Source organism: Elgaria multicarinata, chromosome 21 (genome assembly GCF_023053635.1).
Source record: "Elgaria multicarinata webbii isolate HBS135686 ecotype San Diego chromosome 21, rElgMul1.1.pri, whole genome shotgun sequence".
In the NCBI taxonomy this organism is placed as follows: Eukaryota; Metazoa; Chordata; class Lepidosauria; order Squamata; family Anguidae; genus Elgaria; species Elgaria multicarinata.
This window is the reverse complement of record NC_086191.1, coordinates 10,475,345-10,494,064: the sequence shown is the minus strand read 5'-3', so window position 1 is coordinate 10,494,064 and position 18,720 is coordinate 10,475,345. Positions and strand designations below refer to the sequence as shown.

Genomic DNA, 18,720 nt, shown 5'->3' with positions numbered 1-18,720 from the left:
GGAGTCGCGGTTGGAGCTTGGCTGCCCCGACGCCATTTTGTCTGAGGTGGGCGGGAAGATGAGGAAGCCAAAGCAGCGGCGGAGGCGGCGACGAAGGCCGCCTCAGCCGTTGTTGTTCCTCCTCTGAGAAGGGCGTGTGTCCGTCTGTGTGTGAAGGCCCGTTCGCCCTGACGTCGCGCCTCGGTTTTAGCGTCATGGACCCCACCGGGCCGCGGGGACCGCCTGGCGGGGTCGGGGCGCCGGCTCCTGCGCCGCCACCTCAGCCCCGGGAGTACAAGCTGGTGATGCTGGGCGCCGGCGGCGTCGGCAAGAGCGGTACGTTAGGGGTGGGGGAAGAGGAGGACAGTTAGACAACCGGCAGGCGTACGTGTGGGACGGGTGGTTGGGGGCGAGCGTGGAAGATACTGTGGGTGGGTGGATGGGTGGGTGGGTGGTGTCGCCTCTGGAACTTCGCGCCACAAGGTGTGTGTGAGAGAGAGAAAGATCCTCCAAGCAGACAGGGAGGTTGCGGCCATGTGTTTATTGGCTTCTAGGAGTTATTTGTTCATTTTCTTTGGGATGTATTTGTTCATTAGGTTCTAGAATGTATTTGCAGATTATGTATACTCGCACTCAACACCCTAAAAACCTCTCATTCATAAATATAGATATATACTTGTATCTGTATGTATGTAGAAATGATATTCTGTTGTTATTATTATTGTTCTAAAAACCAATATACACCCTACAGCAACCTTATAAGGCAGTGTGTGACAACTAACCTAAGCCCCATTGATTTCAATGGGTCTACTCTTAAGTAGGACAAACATTGGAGGCTACTAATAATGTGTTTGTGTTATATAGGCTATATATGTTTATGTGTAGCACCCTAAAAACCAATCAGGGTGTAACCTTATGCATCTTGGAGAAAAAGCCCTACAATTCACAGTATTCCATAGCCAGCAAGGAGTTGAAGGACTTCTCCCCCCCCCCCCCCGCCTGAACATGCATAGGATTGTGCCTTTAATGTGTTATGGCAGCCTTATAAGGGTGAATGCATGTGCATATATCTGCTATATATATGTCATTTATCTGTGTGCATAACATCCTGAAAGCAAGTGTGCATGTTTACATACGCACTAGTATCATGTAATACATATACGTGTAGTATATAGTGTATATTAGTAGGACAATGATTTCCAAGAGTGGTAGCCATGTTAACCTGTAGCTTTCCTCAACCTGGTACCCTCCAGATGTTTTGGACTATGACTGCTAGTATTCCCGACCATTGGCCATGCTGACTGTGGCTGATGGGTATCAAAGTCCAAAGAGCTGCAGCTTGGGGGAGGCTGATTATTTCAACCAAAATAGCTGCACCAGAGGGCTGGTGTAGTATAGTGACAGTACTTCTATCCATGTTTACTCAGAAGTAAGCCCTGTTGAGTTCACTGGGACTTTCCTTGGGTGTATATAGGAATGCAGCCTTGACTAAGAATCAGGAGGTCCCTGATTTATATCTTTTCTCTGATATGAACTCGCCAGGTGGCCTTAGATAAGCCATAATCTCAGTTCACAATATGCAATTTGAGAGGTTGATGATACTGGCTTACCTTGCACTGAGTTACTCAAAAATTATAGCTTAATGGATGCAAGTTAAGTGTGTTGAACACTTGGGCTGATACCCTGTGCACACACTTACCTGACAGTAAGTCCTATTGAATTCAGTGGGGGGGCTTACATCTGAGTAGACTTTTGTAGGCTTGCACTGTCGAAAGAGCTGTACAAATGTTCAGTATGACTGTCGCACCTAGACTAACAGGTTTATTGTGGCATTTGATTTTGTGTACTAGAGCGTCTTAATCCGACCTGTGTTAGCCACCCAGCAAACTTTTGTTTTAGGACGTAGCTGGGATTGTGGGAGTCATGCATCTCTGCTGTCATTTACAAAATGAGTTAGTCTTTAAGATGCCATAAGACTGTTGTTGAGGTGGTTCTCATGTGGAATTCCCTGCCAAAAAACAAGGGAATGAAGATTACTGTGCTTTTTAACAATATTTATTTATTTATTTTATTACATTTATATACTGCCCCACAGCCGAAGCTCTCTGGGCGGTTCACAAAAGCTAAAAACAGTAAACATTAAAAGTATACAAAAAAATTTAAAAAACCATCAGAGACATAAAAACAACAGTATAAAAACAGCAGTATAAAAACTTCTGTATATGTGATACAGAAGTTGCTATAATGGTGCTATTGATTTTTCAGCTGCTTATATGCGTTTCCAATAATTACTACTGCTATTTAGAAAGTACCTTATGAGCTAGCACTGAGTTCTCTTTTAACTGGAAAGGCAGGGGAAATCATTGGTCCATCTTGCCCAATCCCGTGTTCTCCTTAACTTAACTAGCAGCGGCTTTTCAAGGCCCCCAGCAGGGTGATTTTTAACATGTATTTTCTTCCAAGGTTTGCATACAGCTTTCCAAGTTTATTATTATTATTTATCGCATTTCTATACTGTCCCATACCTGAAGCTCTCTGGGCGGTTTACAAAACGTACTACTTCTCAAATATCAGTTAGGAATGGCAATTAAAGCAAGGAATTTAAAATTATGTTCAGCAACAAAAGTAAATACAGTAAGATATTAAAAACACCACTGCCTCAACAATTGTGCAGGAGGGAATAGCCCTATACTGAAGGGATAGACAGCTCAGGATAGCTAAATGGTGCCTCCTTGATCAAAGGGAGTCTAGCTCTGACTACCAGATGCTGGGGACAAAACAGCAGAGGAGGGTTGTTGCCTCCATGCTCTGGTTTGTGGGCTTCCTGGAACCATCTGGCCAGCCACTGTGGGAAACAGGATGTTGGAGTAACTAAATGAAACCACTGGTCTGAACTGGCCAGCTGTAACAAAAAACTGACTGATCTGTCAGAAGCTAATCTTGATATAATGCAGTCTTCAGAGGCAGTCTGAATAGCCCACTGGGGCAAACTGGGTTTGACTATCATCTTTGTGCGCTACTTGCGCTTTCCCCAGAGGAATCTGGCTATTGTTGGAAATAATAGGATGCTGGACTTCTGGTGTGATTCAAGAGGGCTCGGCTTACGTGCGACAAATGATCCCATGCAAATGACTCATTTTGCCACCCATCTGCAGCTGATGCATAGGAAAATCCCCCCTTGGAACTTGGCAGGATGATAAAAACAGCCAAGCCGTTTTGGGATTGAGAGAGCTCTCCCAGGGAAGTTATTTGAGCTCTACGTGTGGAATGGAATAGTAGGGGTGGGGCTGGGTGGAATAGAAATAGTGATTTGGAAATGAAGAGGGAGGCTTTATTTGTATGCAAATGAGGTAGATGACTGGAAATAAGAGGGAAACATCAATTTAGGGTGCCAGAAAATCAAGGAACTGTTTCTCTTAAGACATCGCCATCCCATGCAAGGATGACATGCACAGTTTAAGGGTGGAGTTGGAAAATAACTCAGATTCCTAGGAGCCAGCAACAACAGTGTAGGCAAGCAGGTGCCTTACATGCAAAGCAAGTGGGGAGGGGGGTATTATGAAGGCAAAGCTCTTCACTAATAAAATGGGGGAAATTCTGCAGTAATTGAAGCAGAAGCCCCCGGGGTCCTTGGCAGTGCCAAAAATAGCTCCATCCTTGCTTGCAGTTTTCTGAATGCTCTGCTTGGAGGATCGCTCTTGCTCTCACGCTTAACCTCCATATCTATGCACGTGTGGATTGGTGTTGGGTTTGCCCTTTTGGGAAACTTCCCACAGCGCTGGTACAGTCCCTTTCCAGTGAGGTGGCTGTTTATGGTCGTCTTCCCTCCTTCACCTCCTCGGAGTAGTCCTTTCCTCTGTGTGCTGGGATGTGTCGTCCTGCTTTTTCTACTTCTGTAGTTTCTCTCCATTGGTTTTTGTTCGGTGGCCTTTTTTTTTTTTTTTTTTTACACAAGCATGCCATCCTTGGGGCATTCTGATCCTAAGTCATCTAGGGCTCTAAAGCTCAAGACCAGCATTTTGAATTGCACTTGCAAACGGATGGAAAGCCAGAAGAGTTTAAAAAAACAAAAAAACTGCCAAAATACATTCCAGACGTCCAGTGTGGTCACACTTGCAAGCTGGCCTTCCTGAAAGGGTTATCCCAGTAGCATGTGTGATGTCTCATGACAACACACAATCCTGTCCTCATTCTTTTGTGCAGTGTTAATATACTTTTGTCTTCCTTTTAGCTATGACCATGCAGTTCATTAGTCATCGTTTTCCAGAAGACCATGACCCCACCATCGGTGAGTGTGCGTACTGCTTCCTCTTCCTACCAGTGATGTGCTGGCTGTGCATAATGGGTTTGCTTGGAGCCCCAATTTTGAAAGTGGGGAAGCCTCACTAATCTTGGGCTTTCGTTTCTGAATTGTTTTGCTGGACTGTGCATTCTAAGCTAATGAGAGTCGCTTGTCAATGATAACAGTTGGTAGAATTGCTACCTCATTTGTTTGTTATTTGAATTCCTGTTCCATCCCATCCCTCAGGCAGACTACTGTCCCTACCCCTCCAAAAGTACTTGAACATGCCTCAGACCATTGGCAGCACTTCTTCAGTGATTCAGACAGAGCTCTTTCTGAGCTCTGGTGCCCAAGATCTTTTTTAAATGGAGATGTAGGGGATTGTACTGAGTCTCTGTGTTTCTGTCTTTTTCTTTCTCTAGAGGATGCTTATAAAATGCGGATACGGATTGATGATGAACCTGCTAATCTGGATATCTTGGACACAGCAGGCCAGGTATATAGTAACCACATAGCATTTTACGTAGTGCTTTTCCGTGTTCAAAGCTCTTCACATGTGTTTCCTTGCTGTAATGCTTGAAACAGTCTTCCTTAGCCTGTTTTCCTCCAGATGTTTCGGACTTCAGCTCCCAGCATTCCTGACCACTGGCTGTGCTGGCTGGGACTTATTGGAGTCAAAGTCCAACACATCTGTATGGCACTAAGTTTGGGAATGCTGCCTTCAAACAATCCTGTGGAGTAGATTAGTTTATCCCACATTGCAGGTGGTGTGGTGGAGAGAGAGTTTCTTGTTCTCTCGTGGTAAATTTGTGGCTGAGTTGAGATTCAGACTGGGGACTTTCTGTTTCTTAGGGTCTCAGTTTCTACCCAGCTGTATGAACAACGAACGGACTTTTAAAGTACAGTTAAAATATATATATTCCAAATTGTGCTATAACCCCTGGTTATTGCATGCATATTGATAGTGCCAGAATGCTCACAGGCTGTTTGCTGCTGGAGCAGACATGGGGTGTGCTCCAACCTATTGCTGCTCCATTTATCCAGGAACTGAAATACTTTGTTTTTCTCTTTCTAGGCAGAATTTACTGCCATGCGAGACCAGTACATGAGGGCAGGTGAAGGCTTTATTATCTGCTACTCAATCACGGACCGCCGAAGCTTCCATGAAGTGCGTGAGTTCAAACAGCTCATCTACCGTGTTCGGCGGACCGATGAGACTCCAGTAGTTCTTGTGGGGAACAAGTCTGATCTAACCCAACTTAGGCAGGTAAGGAACACTTAAAATATGTCCTTACTGTGAACTCATTTTTCTATCTGATTTCAAGATGGCGGATGACCGACATGCTATGTTTCTTTTTGGGGCGCTGATGTTGAAAGGCAGAAAAATACATTCGTTACCCGTGAGAAGGTGGTTGCATTCCCACAAACCCCAGGGGTGCTTTCAAGTATGATGCTGGGTTCCCCCCCCTTTCTTCACACTGCTGAGTGAGAAGAATGATATGACTCAACATCTGAGGCTCTTCTCCAAGTGCCTCCAAGCTTCTCCCTGGTAGCTCCCTGATTGTAGTATGCTCTTCCCACTGAGGTCTGTCTGGCATCAACATTGCTATCTTTTCAGCTCCAGGTTAAGATTTTCCTTTACTCCTAGGCATTTGACTGCATAAGATGGGGCTTTTAATGTCAAGTTGTTTTTATCAGGTCCTGGTATTTTATTGTAAATTGTTTTTAATTTTTATATGTTAAAGGCTTCTATATTACATTTTTATTATGTTGTATTTTGGGGGGTTGTAAGTCTTTTGAACTGCCCAGAGAGCTTTGGCTGTTGGGCAGTAAACAAATGAAAGAAATGGATGATTGGATGCTGTAAGAGGAAGGGAAGCCATTGGGGGGTGGGGGTGGGAAATCCTAAAAGGATTACATTAGGCATGACTGCTGTTTGAGATTAGAGAAAGATGGCAAGACGCCAGGCGCATAGATAAGAAAGCAAGGCAGGGAATGTACATGCTTGGACAAGGGGAGAATGAGAGTTGAAAGGCGCAGTGGAGAGGAAAGGAATTTAAAGAAGCAATGCCGTGTAGCAGATGTAGGAGTTAGTATGCAGAAGATAAGCACAAAGAAAGAAAGTGTGTGTAATAGTTTGGTGTATATGACTCACTGCACCAGGAAGGTGCCAGAGAAAGAGGCATGTAAGGCCTCCCTTCCTTTATAATCTTAGCTGCTGGGAAATGAATATTCACATGTTTTGAGGGGCTTAGAAGACCTCCAGAAGCTGGGGGATACCAGCGTCAGGAAGATCAGGATATCAAGACTCATAGAGGGAGAAGGGACAGTTTGTACAGCTGTATATTCTCAGTCGTTTTTCTTAGCCATGGTGAACCAAAATCGAGTGCTTTCTCAGAGATGCAAGATTCCTACTGTAAAGATTTTTAAATCCTAACAAGAAGGCAGAAATGTACCAACGTTTTCTTTCGAACATTTGAAAGGTCTGGAGAGGAGCCTCAGCACAAAGCAGAAATGTCAGATAGGGAGCATTGCTCAGAAAGACGCGAGTGAAAGATTGATGTTGAGGATGAGGGCAGGGAGCGGAGCGTGAAGAGAGGCTATTCCAGGAATTCTGAGGCTGCCTGAAGGAGGACATAAAAAGCAAACATGTTTCAGCTGAAAGGAATGCCCCTTGCTGTCCTGACCAGCATGTGCTTTATTGTTACAAGGTCTCCAAGGAAGAAGGCTCGGCCTTGGCGCGAGAGTTCGGCTGCCCTTTCTTTGAAACCTCAGCTGCTTTTCGCTACTATATCGATGATGTGTTTCATACACTTGTCCGTGAAATCCGGAGGAAGGAGAAAGAAGCTGTCATGGCTTTGGGGAAGAAATCTAGGCCTCGAGCAAGCGTATGGAAAAGACTGAAATCCCCTTTCCGGAAGAAGAAGAATTCTGTGACATGAACAGATAATGTCCTTCAGCCAGAGAACTGCACGGAGCGCCAGAGAACCAAAGCAGCGCAGCAGCCTTTGAGCCTTGTGCTTGTTTCTGCTGACTGCGTTAATTGAAATACTGTGGTGTGTTTAAAAATTTGGAATGCCATTCCTCGGTGGAACAATTCTACCCTGGTGTTGAGAGTTGTCGCACTACAATGTGTTCTTCAAATTTCTTTTAATGTGTTTCTTCCTTAGAGGACTTGGCAAAAAGTCACTGATCCAGATGGCTATAAATCAGCTTTGCAAAGAAGTATGAAATACGTAACCAACTTGCCTGCTCACCCGTACTTCAGTGCCGCTCAGGGTAGCTCGAGAAGTTGGTCTGACATTTGTCGCTGTTGCCAATCCCTTATGGCTTTGGGCGTTGGTGTCTCTACTGCATTTCAGAGGGTTATAAATTGGTTTTCAATTGTGGGGAGAATGCTATGAAATAGAGAACCAGTCAAATCTTTATTATGTGTTTTTCCACTAAGTTGTTGGATTCTTCTTGGGGCGGGAGCAGGCAGCAAAATGTTGTAAGCAAAATCACTGAAATCTTCAGAACACAGCTGAACGCAGATAGCCATGCATATTTGTGTGGCCTATTACACAAGCTCCTTAATGTGTGTTGTTTCTACTGTTATTGTAATAATACACTCGAGAGGTATGAGAGTTACTCTGTTTCACATCTTTCTAATGCTATACTCATTTATTTTCTACAGAAAATGTTATTGGTCCCCGTCCCCCCTCATGAATATGTGTGGCGAGGGGAAGGCACTAGATTGTGAAGGATTAACCGCATGTAGTTTGCACCACTTTTCTGGGTCTACGACCCTGGTTCTGTAATATATAGAAAAGTGCAGGGAGGGGCTGTCTGTTTGGAAGTTCCCCTGCCTCCTTTTGAGGATGGCCAGTGAAACATATAAAGGGATTAAAGGGAGGTGGTTGAACTGGGCATAGTGGTAGAACTAGGAAGTTGGAGAGTGGTGGGGTCATGTGGCACCCGCTGAAATGTGGTCAGTGAGGAATCTCAGTTGGAAACTGATCCTAGGCAAGGGGAGGGCGCGTAGCTTCGTGGTGGAGCATGTATTTTGAATGTGGCAAACCCAGGGTCTAATCGCTGGAATTCCCAGCTTGCAGAGAGGTTTGGGCAGCCAGGCTGGCAATGACCCTCTGGCTTGAGAGCTGTTGCTACAGAGTAGGCAATGTTGGGCTAGGAAGATGAACAGTCGTGAGTCAGCACAAGGCAGCTATATATGCTTGTACGACGGCCCTTGGTTTTAAAGTGTCTGGGTCCACGGATAAGGTCTCACATTGACTTCCCAGTGGGCAAGCACTGTGGGCGATGCACACTTGCATTGGTGCCAGTAGTTAAGAAAAGCTTTTGTACTGTGACGTTTTTGTGGTGCAGGAGAACGCTTGCGAGGAGAAACAAGAAGTCCTCTTCAGGACTCGGTCCTATACTTGAAATGTAGCAAATAACATTATAAGGAACCATGCCATTTCTCTCAGCTTTACTGCACTTTCCTGATGCAAGAGGCGCCTGTTTTTGGGAGGGTTAAAATAATCCAACTTTGACTCCTACATATAGCTCAGAAATTCCAAGCCTGGTTTTTAAAATACGTCCCTTTGTTGTCAACAATAAGCAAGTTCATCTTGAATTAATTTCTTTGACAGCCAAGTGCTTTCTGGCCTTCAAAAAGCCGTCTGCTGTACAGAGTAGTTGCTCTTGGCAGGTGTCAAGCCTGAATCCCTTCTTCCTGGGTGTCGGTCATGTGTGATAACTTTTGCAAAACAAACATGTGTGGTTTAAAGAGGAATAAAAGGGTAAGGTGAAGCTAGCCAGCTGGATACATCAAACCCTTCTTCAAATCTCCTGCCAAGCTTCTCTGCTTGCTGTCCCATTTATAGAGCAACAGGTATAATAGTTAAACATCTTATTACTTCATAGGAAATTAAACAAGCAATAATAGAACATTTCTTGGTTTTTTCTAGCTTAATATTTTTTATTGCTTCTCAATTACCAAATTGTACCACTTATAGTATTTTTTTACAATGAATATCTTAGCATTACAAACTCTACTGAACATGGGGGCGGGGAGTCACACATTCCATTCAGCAAGGAAGATTTCGAATGTATTTTACTGACTGTAGCAATATATGGTGTATTTATATTAGTAAATTAACTTAATGAACAATGCTGGATACTTTCTATAGCTACTAATCTAGGAGCAGTTTAAATCTATAAATTAATACAGTTTGTTTAGTATTGGATTAGATACTGTTGGAATCTGTTGGATAAATCACACACATACACACACACACACACACACACACACACACAGTTTGTTTAGCCTTCCCCAACCATTTTGGACTTCAACTCCCATCAGCCATGACCAGATTGGAGAAGGCAGGGTTAGTTCAAGAGTTGGTGAAGAAGAGAAGACACACAATTTCAAACCTATTTGCTTTAATGTTCAATTTCTCTTGTGTTCAAGTCAAAATTACTTGAAGCACAGAAGTGATGCTATAATAGATTCTAAACCCGCAGCTTACTGCATGAAGCAGAACTGAAAACCAACCAAGCTAAAAACTTGCCTTTTGGGGAAGCGGTGGGGAGGCAAATGTTTGTGCCTTAAATTAATGTTTTAGCAGAATTCAGTGTTGTCTGGTGCTAATTGTGAACCCCTCTTTCCCTGTCACAATTACATCTGAATAATAAGCACTTTCCTTTGGACACAGTTCATGATTTTTATGTTTCACCTATACATTTGTACACAACAGGTGCAGATTGTATTTGTCATAATAAATAATTGATATTTACACGTCTTTGCTTTTCTTTAATAGTGATGATTGTGAGACAGTTTGGTGCTTGGGCAGAAATCGGATGTAGAACGTGTGCAGTAAAGGTGTGAGTTGGGCTTGGGAAAGTTGTTGTTTTTAAAACCAAACCAGGAACAAACAGATATTTAAATTCCACTAAGAATCAACTCTTAAAGTGCTTGGGAATCTTAACTGTTTATCGCCCTTGTATTCTCAGTAGAAAAATTTGCAATGGGTTACTTGGTATATAAGACAAAGGAGATGGTGAGTGCTCAGATAAGCAGAATCTGTTCAGCTGTGGTCTTGATTTTCATTGTACTCCGTGGTTGAGTGTGCATTATTCTAGTAGCTAACTGATCATTTATTTCCCACTCTTCACTGTTACAGCTTGGGTGTATTAAAATTCCTAAAGAGAAGCAAAATACTCACATTGTATTAGTAGAAACCCCATCCTTTGACTTAGCAGTTCAACTAATACAGCCCTCCCCAAACTGATGTTTGGACTACAGCTCCCACCATATTGGCTGGTAGTCTAAAGCATCTGGAGGATACCAGGTTGGGAAGCCTGCACTAATAGAATTGCCATCTTTTGTTGTTAGGTCTTAAACCTCTGAAATAACACCTCTTTAGTCTCTTCAGGTTGCATTACGTTTGGTAGTTCCTAATCTTGCGCGTTTGTATGATCCAACTTCTGCTACCAGTTATACTTTTGGGTGTGGTGTGTGTTTTTTGTCTGGTTTCACAGTCCAACGTTTGGAAGTTTCCTGTTTTGTTTTTACATCATAGATGATGCTCCAGGTGGGAAAACGTGAAGGGGAGAAATAGGCTTGAACTTGTATTGGCTAGATACCATGGGGAGGGTGGTGATTTCAGAGAAGCACACTAAAAACGAACACATTCACTAAAATTACAATAAAACAATACAAAATAAAAACTAAGGAAACTATCTCTCCTTAAAGACTTAAGAAATTTATTGTGGCATAAGCTTTCCTGAACTGTAGCATTTCATCAATTGCGTGAAGTATTCTTCTGGGTTACAGATGTGTATTTATATGCATGGTTCATGTGGGTGTGTGGAATTGTAAACTGGTCAGAGGGAAATTAAATGGAGAAAATATAGACCATAACAATCACGTTATTAACACTGGCCATTCCCAAAACAGTTGTTACAGATAACACAAACAGCCTGGTATTGATTAAACCAATTAACACAAGGCTCTTCCTTTTTTGTTCTGTTTTATTTTCTGCAATGGACTAACACAGCAACCTCTCTGGACATTTCCATTTTCCCTGTTGGACATCTTGCTAACCTATTAAGTTTTCCTCCAGAGTTGAAAAGAGTTTTGTGTTTATTCCACCAAGAGGGCGTGAATGAAAAATGGGGATTTGTGTTCTTTCCCCGAGGGAGTTTGATGCCTCTTGTCACAGTAGACAAATGGAACAGGAAAAGAGGATGAGGTAATGCCTTTTAAGTGAGACTGCGCAACCCCGTGCGCGTACGCACAAGAGGAGGGGAAGCTATATGTGACGGTCATGGCCGAAACAACCACTAGGTGGCTTCCCCTTGAGCTCAATGGCAGAGAATTAATTCCTCAACTTTAAATCTTACAAAATTCTGCTACAGTAGGGAAAAATAGCAGAGGAAGTGCAGAAATCTTGGACAGGCATTGTGGGATAAATAATAACAGTGAGCAAAGTAAAGACTTTACTGTAGCGCTATTCCTGTGCCCCCAAGTGGCAACACACACACACACATACGCACACATCCTTTGCCCTGTTTGCAGTGAGATAAAAACATATAAGAACTGAGCTTGAGCAGACCAAAGGTTTGTAAAGTCCAGCATTCTGTTTTCACAGTGGCAAAAGCGCCCCTGAGAGAAGTCCAAAAGCACAACTTGACCACGGCGGCACTCTCCTGCTCATGTTCCCCAGCAACTGGTATTGAGAGACTTCTTGCTTCTGATCCTGGAGGTAATATACAGTGATCATGACTAGTAGGCATTGGTAGCTTTATCCTCCATGAATTTGTCTAATCCCTCTTTAAAGCTTTTCCAAGTGGGCAACCATCGCTACTACTTGTAGCGAATTTGTGATTTTACTGCTCGCTGTCTCCTAAGTCTCCCACCAGTCTGCTTCATGGGATGATTCTGGGTCCTATTATGAGAGAGGGATGAAAAAACCCCAAATGCAACAGTTTCTCGATAATTTTGGTTGCCCTTTTCTGCACCTCCTTTGGCTCTACAATATCCTTCTTGGAGTGTGGTGACCAGAACTGGGCAGTATTCTAAGTGTGATTGCACCATAGAGTTTTATAAGGGCATTACACGGTTTTATTTATTTATTATTCAATTTCTAATGATCGCCAGCATGGAATTTGCTTCCGTCCCCCAACAGCCACACACTGGCTTGACATTTTTGTTGAGCTGTCCACCGCTGCCCCAGTATCCCTTTCCTGGTCAGCTGAGACCCTGTCAGCATAGACATGAAGTTACGATTTTTGTTTGCCATGGTATGCATCACTTTACAATTCCTTACATTAAGCCACATTTGCTGTTTTAGTGTCCTTTGCCCTAGTTTGGAGAAATACTTCTGGAGCTCTTCACTGGCCCTTTTTGTTTTTAACCGCCCTAAATCATTTGGTGTTGTGTATCCAGTCTTGATCCTAATGGCTGTTAATGGCCCAGGCACTTAAATGGAAAATTGATAAGGATGAGATGGCCTGTCCCACTTCAAAGTGCAGGAGGGGAAGGTCTAGGCCACTATTGACTCTCCTGAGCTGTGGTGACTCCAGCATTTCAGGCAGAGAAAGCTCTTTCCAATCACCTGTTACCTACCTGCTCCTGGGTCCTTTCACGTGTAAAGTAGGTGCTCCACCCCTGTGCTCTGGCTGCTTCTTTGGCAAACAGCCTTGTCTTTTCACCAAGTACACTGCTTCCAAAGCAAAATGCCTTTAGAGTAAAGTAACTTGCCCTGAGTGCTTCCATTCTTCTTCATGGTCCCTGTGCATCATAGATGTGGGCTCTGTGCCTCCCCACTCTCCATTGAAATAGCGATGAATGCCCTACCCTTAATATCCCAGCGCAGAGGTAGGCAACCCAATGCCTTCCAAATTTGTTGTAATACAATTCCCATCAGCCCGTCGGCATAGTTAATAGTCAAGGATGACAGGAGTTGTAATCCAAACCTTCTGGGTGGCCTTAGATTACCTACCCCTGCCCCATAGAGCAATGGATCTTCTGGATATGGTAAGGGGCAAAGCCCTGTGTGTGTCTTCTGGTCTACTGACCTTGTTTCCCCCACAAAAAAACCATACCTGGTACCTCCTCCCAAGTATTTAGTGCACTTTTGAGAGCAATCTCCCTGGCAGCAGCTTTTCCCAAGTCCCTCTTGAAACTCTCGGCTGGGTGCCTCTCTCTGTGTCCCATGACCCCATGTTCCTGCTGGTGGACGCCCTCCTGAGTTCTGGCAACGGCTCTCATTCCAAGGTTCTTGTTCGTATCCCTATCTGATGGATGGGAATCGCCTGATCTCCCTGCATTTTGCATTAGGTAACTGTCCTCCTTTCTGTTTTTCTCTCTCCTCCTTTGTCTTTATCTTCCTAATTTCCCTCCCTCAACAATTTCTGGAGGGCTAGAGGTTCCTCCGCGTTGGAGGTAAGGTATGCAAGGTATGTTTGTAGTGTACCACTGAGCTGTGATCCATTAATAACGAAGCTGCAGGTGGGTTTTTTTGCGATATCAAAATCAATTCTGCGCTCAGTAACTAAATTTAAAGTGACTCCATTTTTATTTGAACGCTCAATGTGCGTTAAAACAATTTTGACATTACAGATAGCATTACATATTTGTTAGGATAGCATTACAGCATTATGCAGTTGTACACGGTTCAAGTTAATTTTTTTTTCTTACACTTCTTTTGTTTTGACACAAAATTGTAACTTGTCCAAGATTTTTTGTTTGTTTTGTTTTTATTTTTCATTTTACAATAGACACAAGGTGAAAAGTATAGGAAAAAGGGAAAAAAAAATCTAAACCAAAAATGACCCACATCTGGGAGATTTCACGGTGAGGCAGCTGTCACAAATGATCAGTTTTACACATATATTTATATTTATATATATATATATATATATTAAAAAAGTTATCTGACCCTCTTTATTTTCCCATTATTCCTGAGGAATAATGGTACTGTTCACATATGCCCAATAAGCCTGAGGTGGAGAACCTGTAGCCCTTCATGTGTTGCTGGACTACAACTCCAATCATCCCTGGCCATGCCAGCTGGGCCTGATGGGAGTTGGAATCCCCAAACCGCCTGAAGGGCCACTGATTCCCCACCCCTGCAATAAGCCTAAGTCTATTTAACCCTGAGCATGTTTCCTTGACAACAACTTTATATATATTTTTTCTTCATGGTTGGAGGAAGGAGAGAGATTTAGCCTTTAGAAAGGTGTATTATATTTGCGCTGGAAAGTAAAAAGGGGGAACTTTGTGAGGTTTTGATTTGATAGAAGCTGGCCCCTAGTCGTCAGGGAGACGAGATGGCACCCTTCAAATTCCAAGTACAGAAGACAACTGGACCGGCAGCTGAACCCTACTTTGATGCTGGCCATAGGACAACATTGCCTGAGGGCAGCAGGCTAGCTTATTGGGTGCAGGCCAGGCCATGTGACCCAACTATCCTCCAGTACCTTGCCACCATTTGCTACCACACACACAGCCCAGTCCATATGCACACAAGCCGTAGGATCACCTGCCTGAAGTAGCCACCTCACCCTGTCTGTTGCTAGGGCTGGTCCTGGAGAGAGCAAGCTAGTTTGGATCCAAGGAGCAAGGCTTTTGACGCAAAGCTGCCTTTCCTAACCAGATGCTTTGGACTCCCAACTCCCACCCGCACAGCCAAGGGTCAGGAATGTTGGGAGCTGTAGTCCAGGATCGTTGGGGTGACGTGCTTGAATTCTTCCTTTGGCAGAAGCGTGGCCAGGAAGAAGTCATAATGAAGTCAGGGCGACGTCTGGTCACCAGCGTGGGGTTCTGCGAACGCTTCACTGAGAATTTAGCCCCCAAGGAAGTCTTAATGGGATCGTGTTCTGAAGTCAGCAGAGCGTTGGCTCTGCCCATTGACTCACAGCAGCTGGCAAAGGGCTCTTTAAGCCCCACCTTCCCAGTGTGAACCGTTCTAGAGCCCTTTGAAAGAGCTGCCGCCTTGGGCTTGGGAGTGGAAGTCATTGGCTGGCAAAAGCCTCCCCTGCTGTCCACACTCTAAGATGGGGTGGGGAACCTGCAGCCCTCCAGCTGTGGTTGGGCTACAACTCCCAGCAATAGCTGAGGCTGATGGGAGTCAGAGTCTAACTGATTTACCACCCCTAATCTATGGGGAAAGGGCTACAATCTCAGAGCCTTTTGGCCTGGAGTTTGCAGCCAGTGATTGCAGTGCAGAATAAAGTGGGTGGGCAGTGTGTTTCAAATCAAGAGTACGGAGGTAGGGAGGACCTTTTTGAGCTCTAGGATTACCAAGAGATATAAATAACATTGGATACAAGATGCTTGGGCCTTGTTCGGTGCCATCGTGGCGAGTGTGGGCTGCCATTGGTTCAATGTCAGTGCGGGCAGTAGGTCTCTGTTAGTCCTGGATAAGACTCCATGCCCTGGTTCAAATACAATAGCTACCCAAAGGTTGTTTTAACCAATGGTATTTCTGACTGCTTTTGTGTGCTGCCTCCAACAGCTTGGCTGCTTCCGCTTTTCTTCCAGCATGCTAAACAACTCAGGAACACCTTGTTCCTGGGTTGCTTCCATGATATGTGAACCTGGAACTCTGGGTTGTTAAGGGAGAAACAACCCAGAGTTTTAACCGAACAACAAACCATGGATTTATGTTCTGGGTTGTTTCTCCTTCACTAAACCAGAGTTCTGGGTTCGGACATCACTGTGTACCATCCGGGAATGGGTTCCTGGGTTCCTTAGCAAAGTGGGCGAGTCAAACTACCTATGGTTAAAACAACCCATGGGTAGTCATGACATCGGAATTGGGCCCCTATGTGCATTTTTAGAGAGCGTGTGCAGGACTAGGTTGGGGCATCCCATCATCAGCTTTGGGAGACGTCTCTGTGTGACATTTCTCTTGTGGAATGTGAAACTTGTAATAAACTCCCTGGCAAAACAACACGTGTTGCTTCAGACGATAATACGGCAAACTGCTTTGAATAGCATTAAGGAAAGCAACGGAAGGGCAATATTTGTGTGTGTGTGTGTGTCTTGCGGGTAAGCGATTCCGAAGAGAACAAACAGTAAAGACTGGAGTTTGCCACTTAATTGCTACTGCGTTTCCCCAGAAAAGGCGGCTGAAATAGATCCCTCTCACGCGGGCGATGGGTAGCTGTTTTTTAAGAGAATTGGGTGGGGAGAGGCATCACTTGCTATGGCGTACACACCTGCTTCTTTGGCCCCACCGTTTTCTCTGGCCGCAAGGGCTTTGGCAGATTTGGGAAGCATTGCAAGGAAACTGCAATGCCTGTTTGGCCGATGCAAAAAGGGTGAAATGAAAGCCTGCATTCTGAGAAAAAATGAACTTACCCTACAGCAGTGGGGAACCTATGGCTCTACAAGTACTGTTGGTCCCCATCAGCCCCAGCCCGCATGGGCAACAGGAATGATGGGAATTGTAGTCCAACAACATCTGGGGGGGCTAGAGGTTCCCCCACTTCTGCTTTAGTCTGTTTCCGGCCTCAGAAAAAAGAACAAGGAAGGAATGAAACATCATTGTCCCAATCGCCATGTCTGGGGTAGATGAGAGGGGGCGGAGTTTCCAAGAGCTTACTCCCCCCTCCAAAAGAAAAAAAACACTCCCCCAACTGCTATTTTTTTAAAGTTGGGACGGAGTGTGAACCCTGCCTGTCCATCTCTTCCTGCAGCAAAGATGCCTCCCCACTACTGAAATTATTTCCCCTACTTTCTTGTTTTAACTTATGATACAGTATTTACATGATGCAGGGCACAGGACGACGACTAGATGCGTGCGGATGTGACTTAGCAAATACTGAAACACCTGTGGGCTTCCTGTGCACCTTTTCCCCTAAACTTGGGTCTGCGTGGCTTTGCAGACAGCTGCTGATTTGCAAAAGAGGCAGGGGGGAAACAGCTTTCCTCTGCAGACGTGGAAGGCGCAGGCTTCTGGATTGCAGAGAGCTCTTCAGCAGGCAGGCTTGTTATTCTGCCTGGTGATGGCTTCTGCGTTACCTTGAAAGCTTGCACCCTCCATTCCCAATCAGTTTTAGTTCAGTGGGCCATTCCTGGCACAAGATACACTGTAAATTGAGTATATCTGGGAGGATCTCTTCTCGATCCTCCCAGAGTGCAGGACACGGAATAACGGGCTCAAGTTAAAGGAAGCCAGATTCCGGCTGGACATCAGGAAAAACTTCCTGACTGTTAGAGCAGTGCGAAGGTGGAATCCGTTACCTAGGTTGTGGGCTCTCCCACACTAGAGGCCTTCAAGCTGGACAAGCATCTGTCAGGGATGCTTTAGGGTGGATTCCTGCATTGAGCAGGGGGTTGGACTAGATGGCCTTGTAGACCCCTTCCAACTCTGCTATTCTATGATTCTATGATCTGTGTCCAAACCCTCGTCTGGACATAGATTTCCAGTGCATATTTTCATAGACTTAATAGGCTTAGCTGTGAAGCTTGAGTGGCACGCTGCCCAGGCCCCAATTAATAATAAACAAGAATACTAATAAGCAACAACCTTGGGAGGTGGGATCTTTGTGAAATTGTCCTGTCTGGCATCCCTCCCCACCCCTGACAGCATTAGGATAAATGCAGACACCACCCTGTCTAGGTGTAGCCTATTGATCAGGCTGGCTCAACCATATATATGGGCAGACTAGGTCGTTGCTCAGGGCAGTACAACTGAAGGGTGAGGGTGTGGGGGCTTTCGTGCTCATGAAGAACAGCAGCGAAGAGACCTGCTTCCATTCACTGTGGAGGAAGGAGAAAGGCCAGCTCAGAGAAGGTTGCAGTGCAGAGCACGGCCCAGTGTTACAGACCATGAGATGTGTGATCAGTAGGGAGAATGGAATTATTCCAGGATCCTCTTTTTCAAGAGCAGCTGTCATTCAAGAGAGACATTTCCTTCTCTCTTTCTCCTCCCTGCCCCCACAAAGGTATCTCTTTGCCCCAGGACAGGTGCTTAAACCATTGCATACATACCAACAGAATTAGTTCACCCAAATCACAAAAACGGTAAAAAAAAATTAACAGGGTGGTGGGGAGACAAACAAAGAACCAGTGATTCAATACCAGGATTTTCTTCTTTTTTTAAAGGAAGAAAAGGAAAAGGAAACCTTGGGAGAGAAGCTGAATAGCCCAGTTGTGGTGAATTCCAACAAAGACACTTCAGCACAAAACACGACTTTCATAGTGACAGATAAATCGTATTAAAAACTGTGCCTTGATATCGGTAAGTTATACTAATTTTTTTTTTGTGGTTTTTTTCTTTAAAAAAAAAACTTTTGTATTCAGCATGCAATAGTGTGGTTACGCCATCTTTTTTATTATCATATATATGTTTTGTGGTATTATTAAAATTAATGCTCTTTTTTTGTTGGTTTTTTTGTGTTTTTGGTTTTTTGTAGTTTTGTTTTTTTAGAATTTGTGTGTGTGTGTGTGTGCCCTGCAAAAG

At 44.3% G+C, this 18,720-nt stretch overlaps 1 protein-coding gene and 1 long non-coding RNA gene across 3 annotated transcripts; both read left to right on the top strand.

Moving 5' to 3' along the window:
- The first annotated feature begins 44 nt into the window (after positions 1–44).
- RIT1 (Ras like without CAAX 1) lies at positions 45–10,043 on the top strand. 2 transcript variants are annotated; one of them, XR_010026380.1, is made up of 6 exons: positions 45–315; positions 4,211–4,267; positions 4,684–4,757; positions 5,337–5,528; positions 6,973–9,134; positions 9,167–10,043. XR_010026380.1 is itself a non-coding variant. In XM_063145778.1 (5 exons), exons 1-5 carry the CDS (start codon positions 195–197, stop codon positions 7,201–7,203), a joined length of 675 nt encoding a protein of 224 aa, XP_063001848.1. In that variant the 5' UTR covers positions 45–194; the 3' UTR covers positions 7,204–10,043. The 2 variants fall into 2 exon arrangements, 1 of the variants encoding a protein (XP_063001848.1); XM_063145778.1 differs by having other exon boundaries at positions 6,973–10,043.
- Positions 10,044–11,902: 1,859 nt separating this feature from the next.
- On the top strand, positions 11,903–18,637 carry LOC134412022 (uncharacterized). The gene is made up of 2 exons (XR_010026381.1): positions 11,903–12,009; positions 18,363–18,637. It is a non-coding gene; the product is annotated as an uncharacterized LOC134412022 (long non-coding RNA).
- The last annotated feature ends 83 nt before the right edge of the window (positions 18,638–18,720 follow it).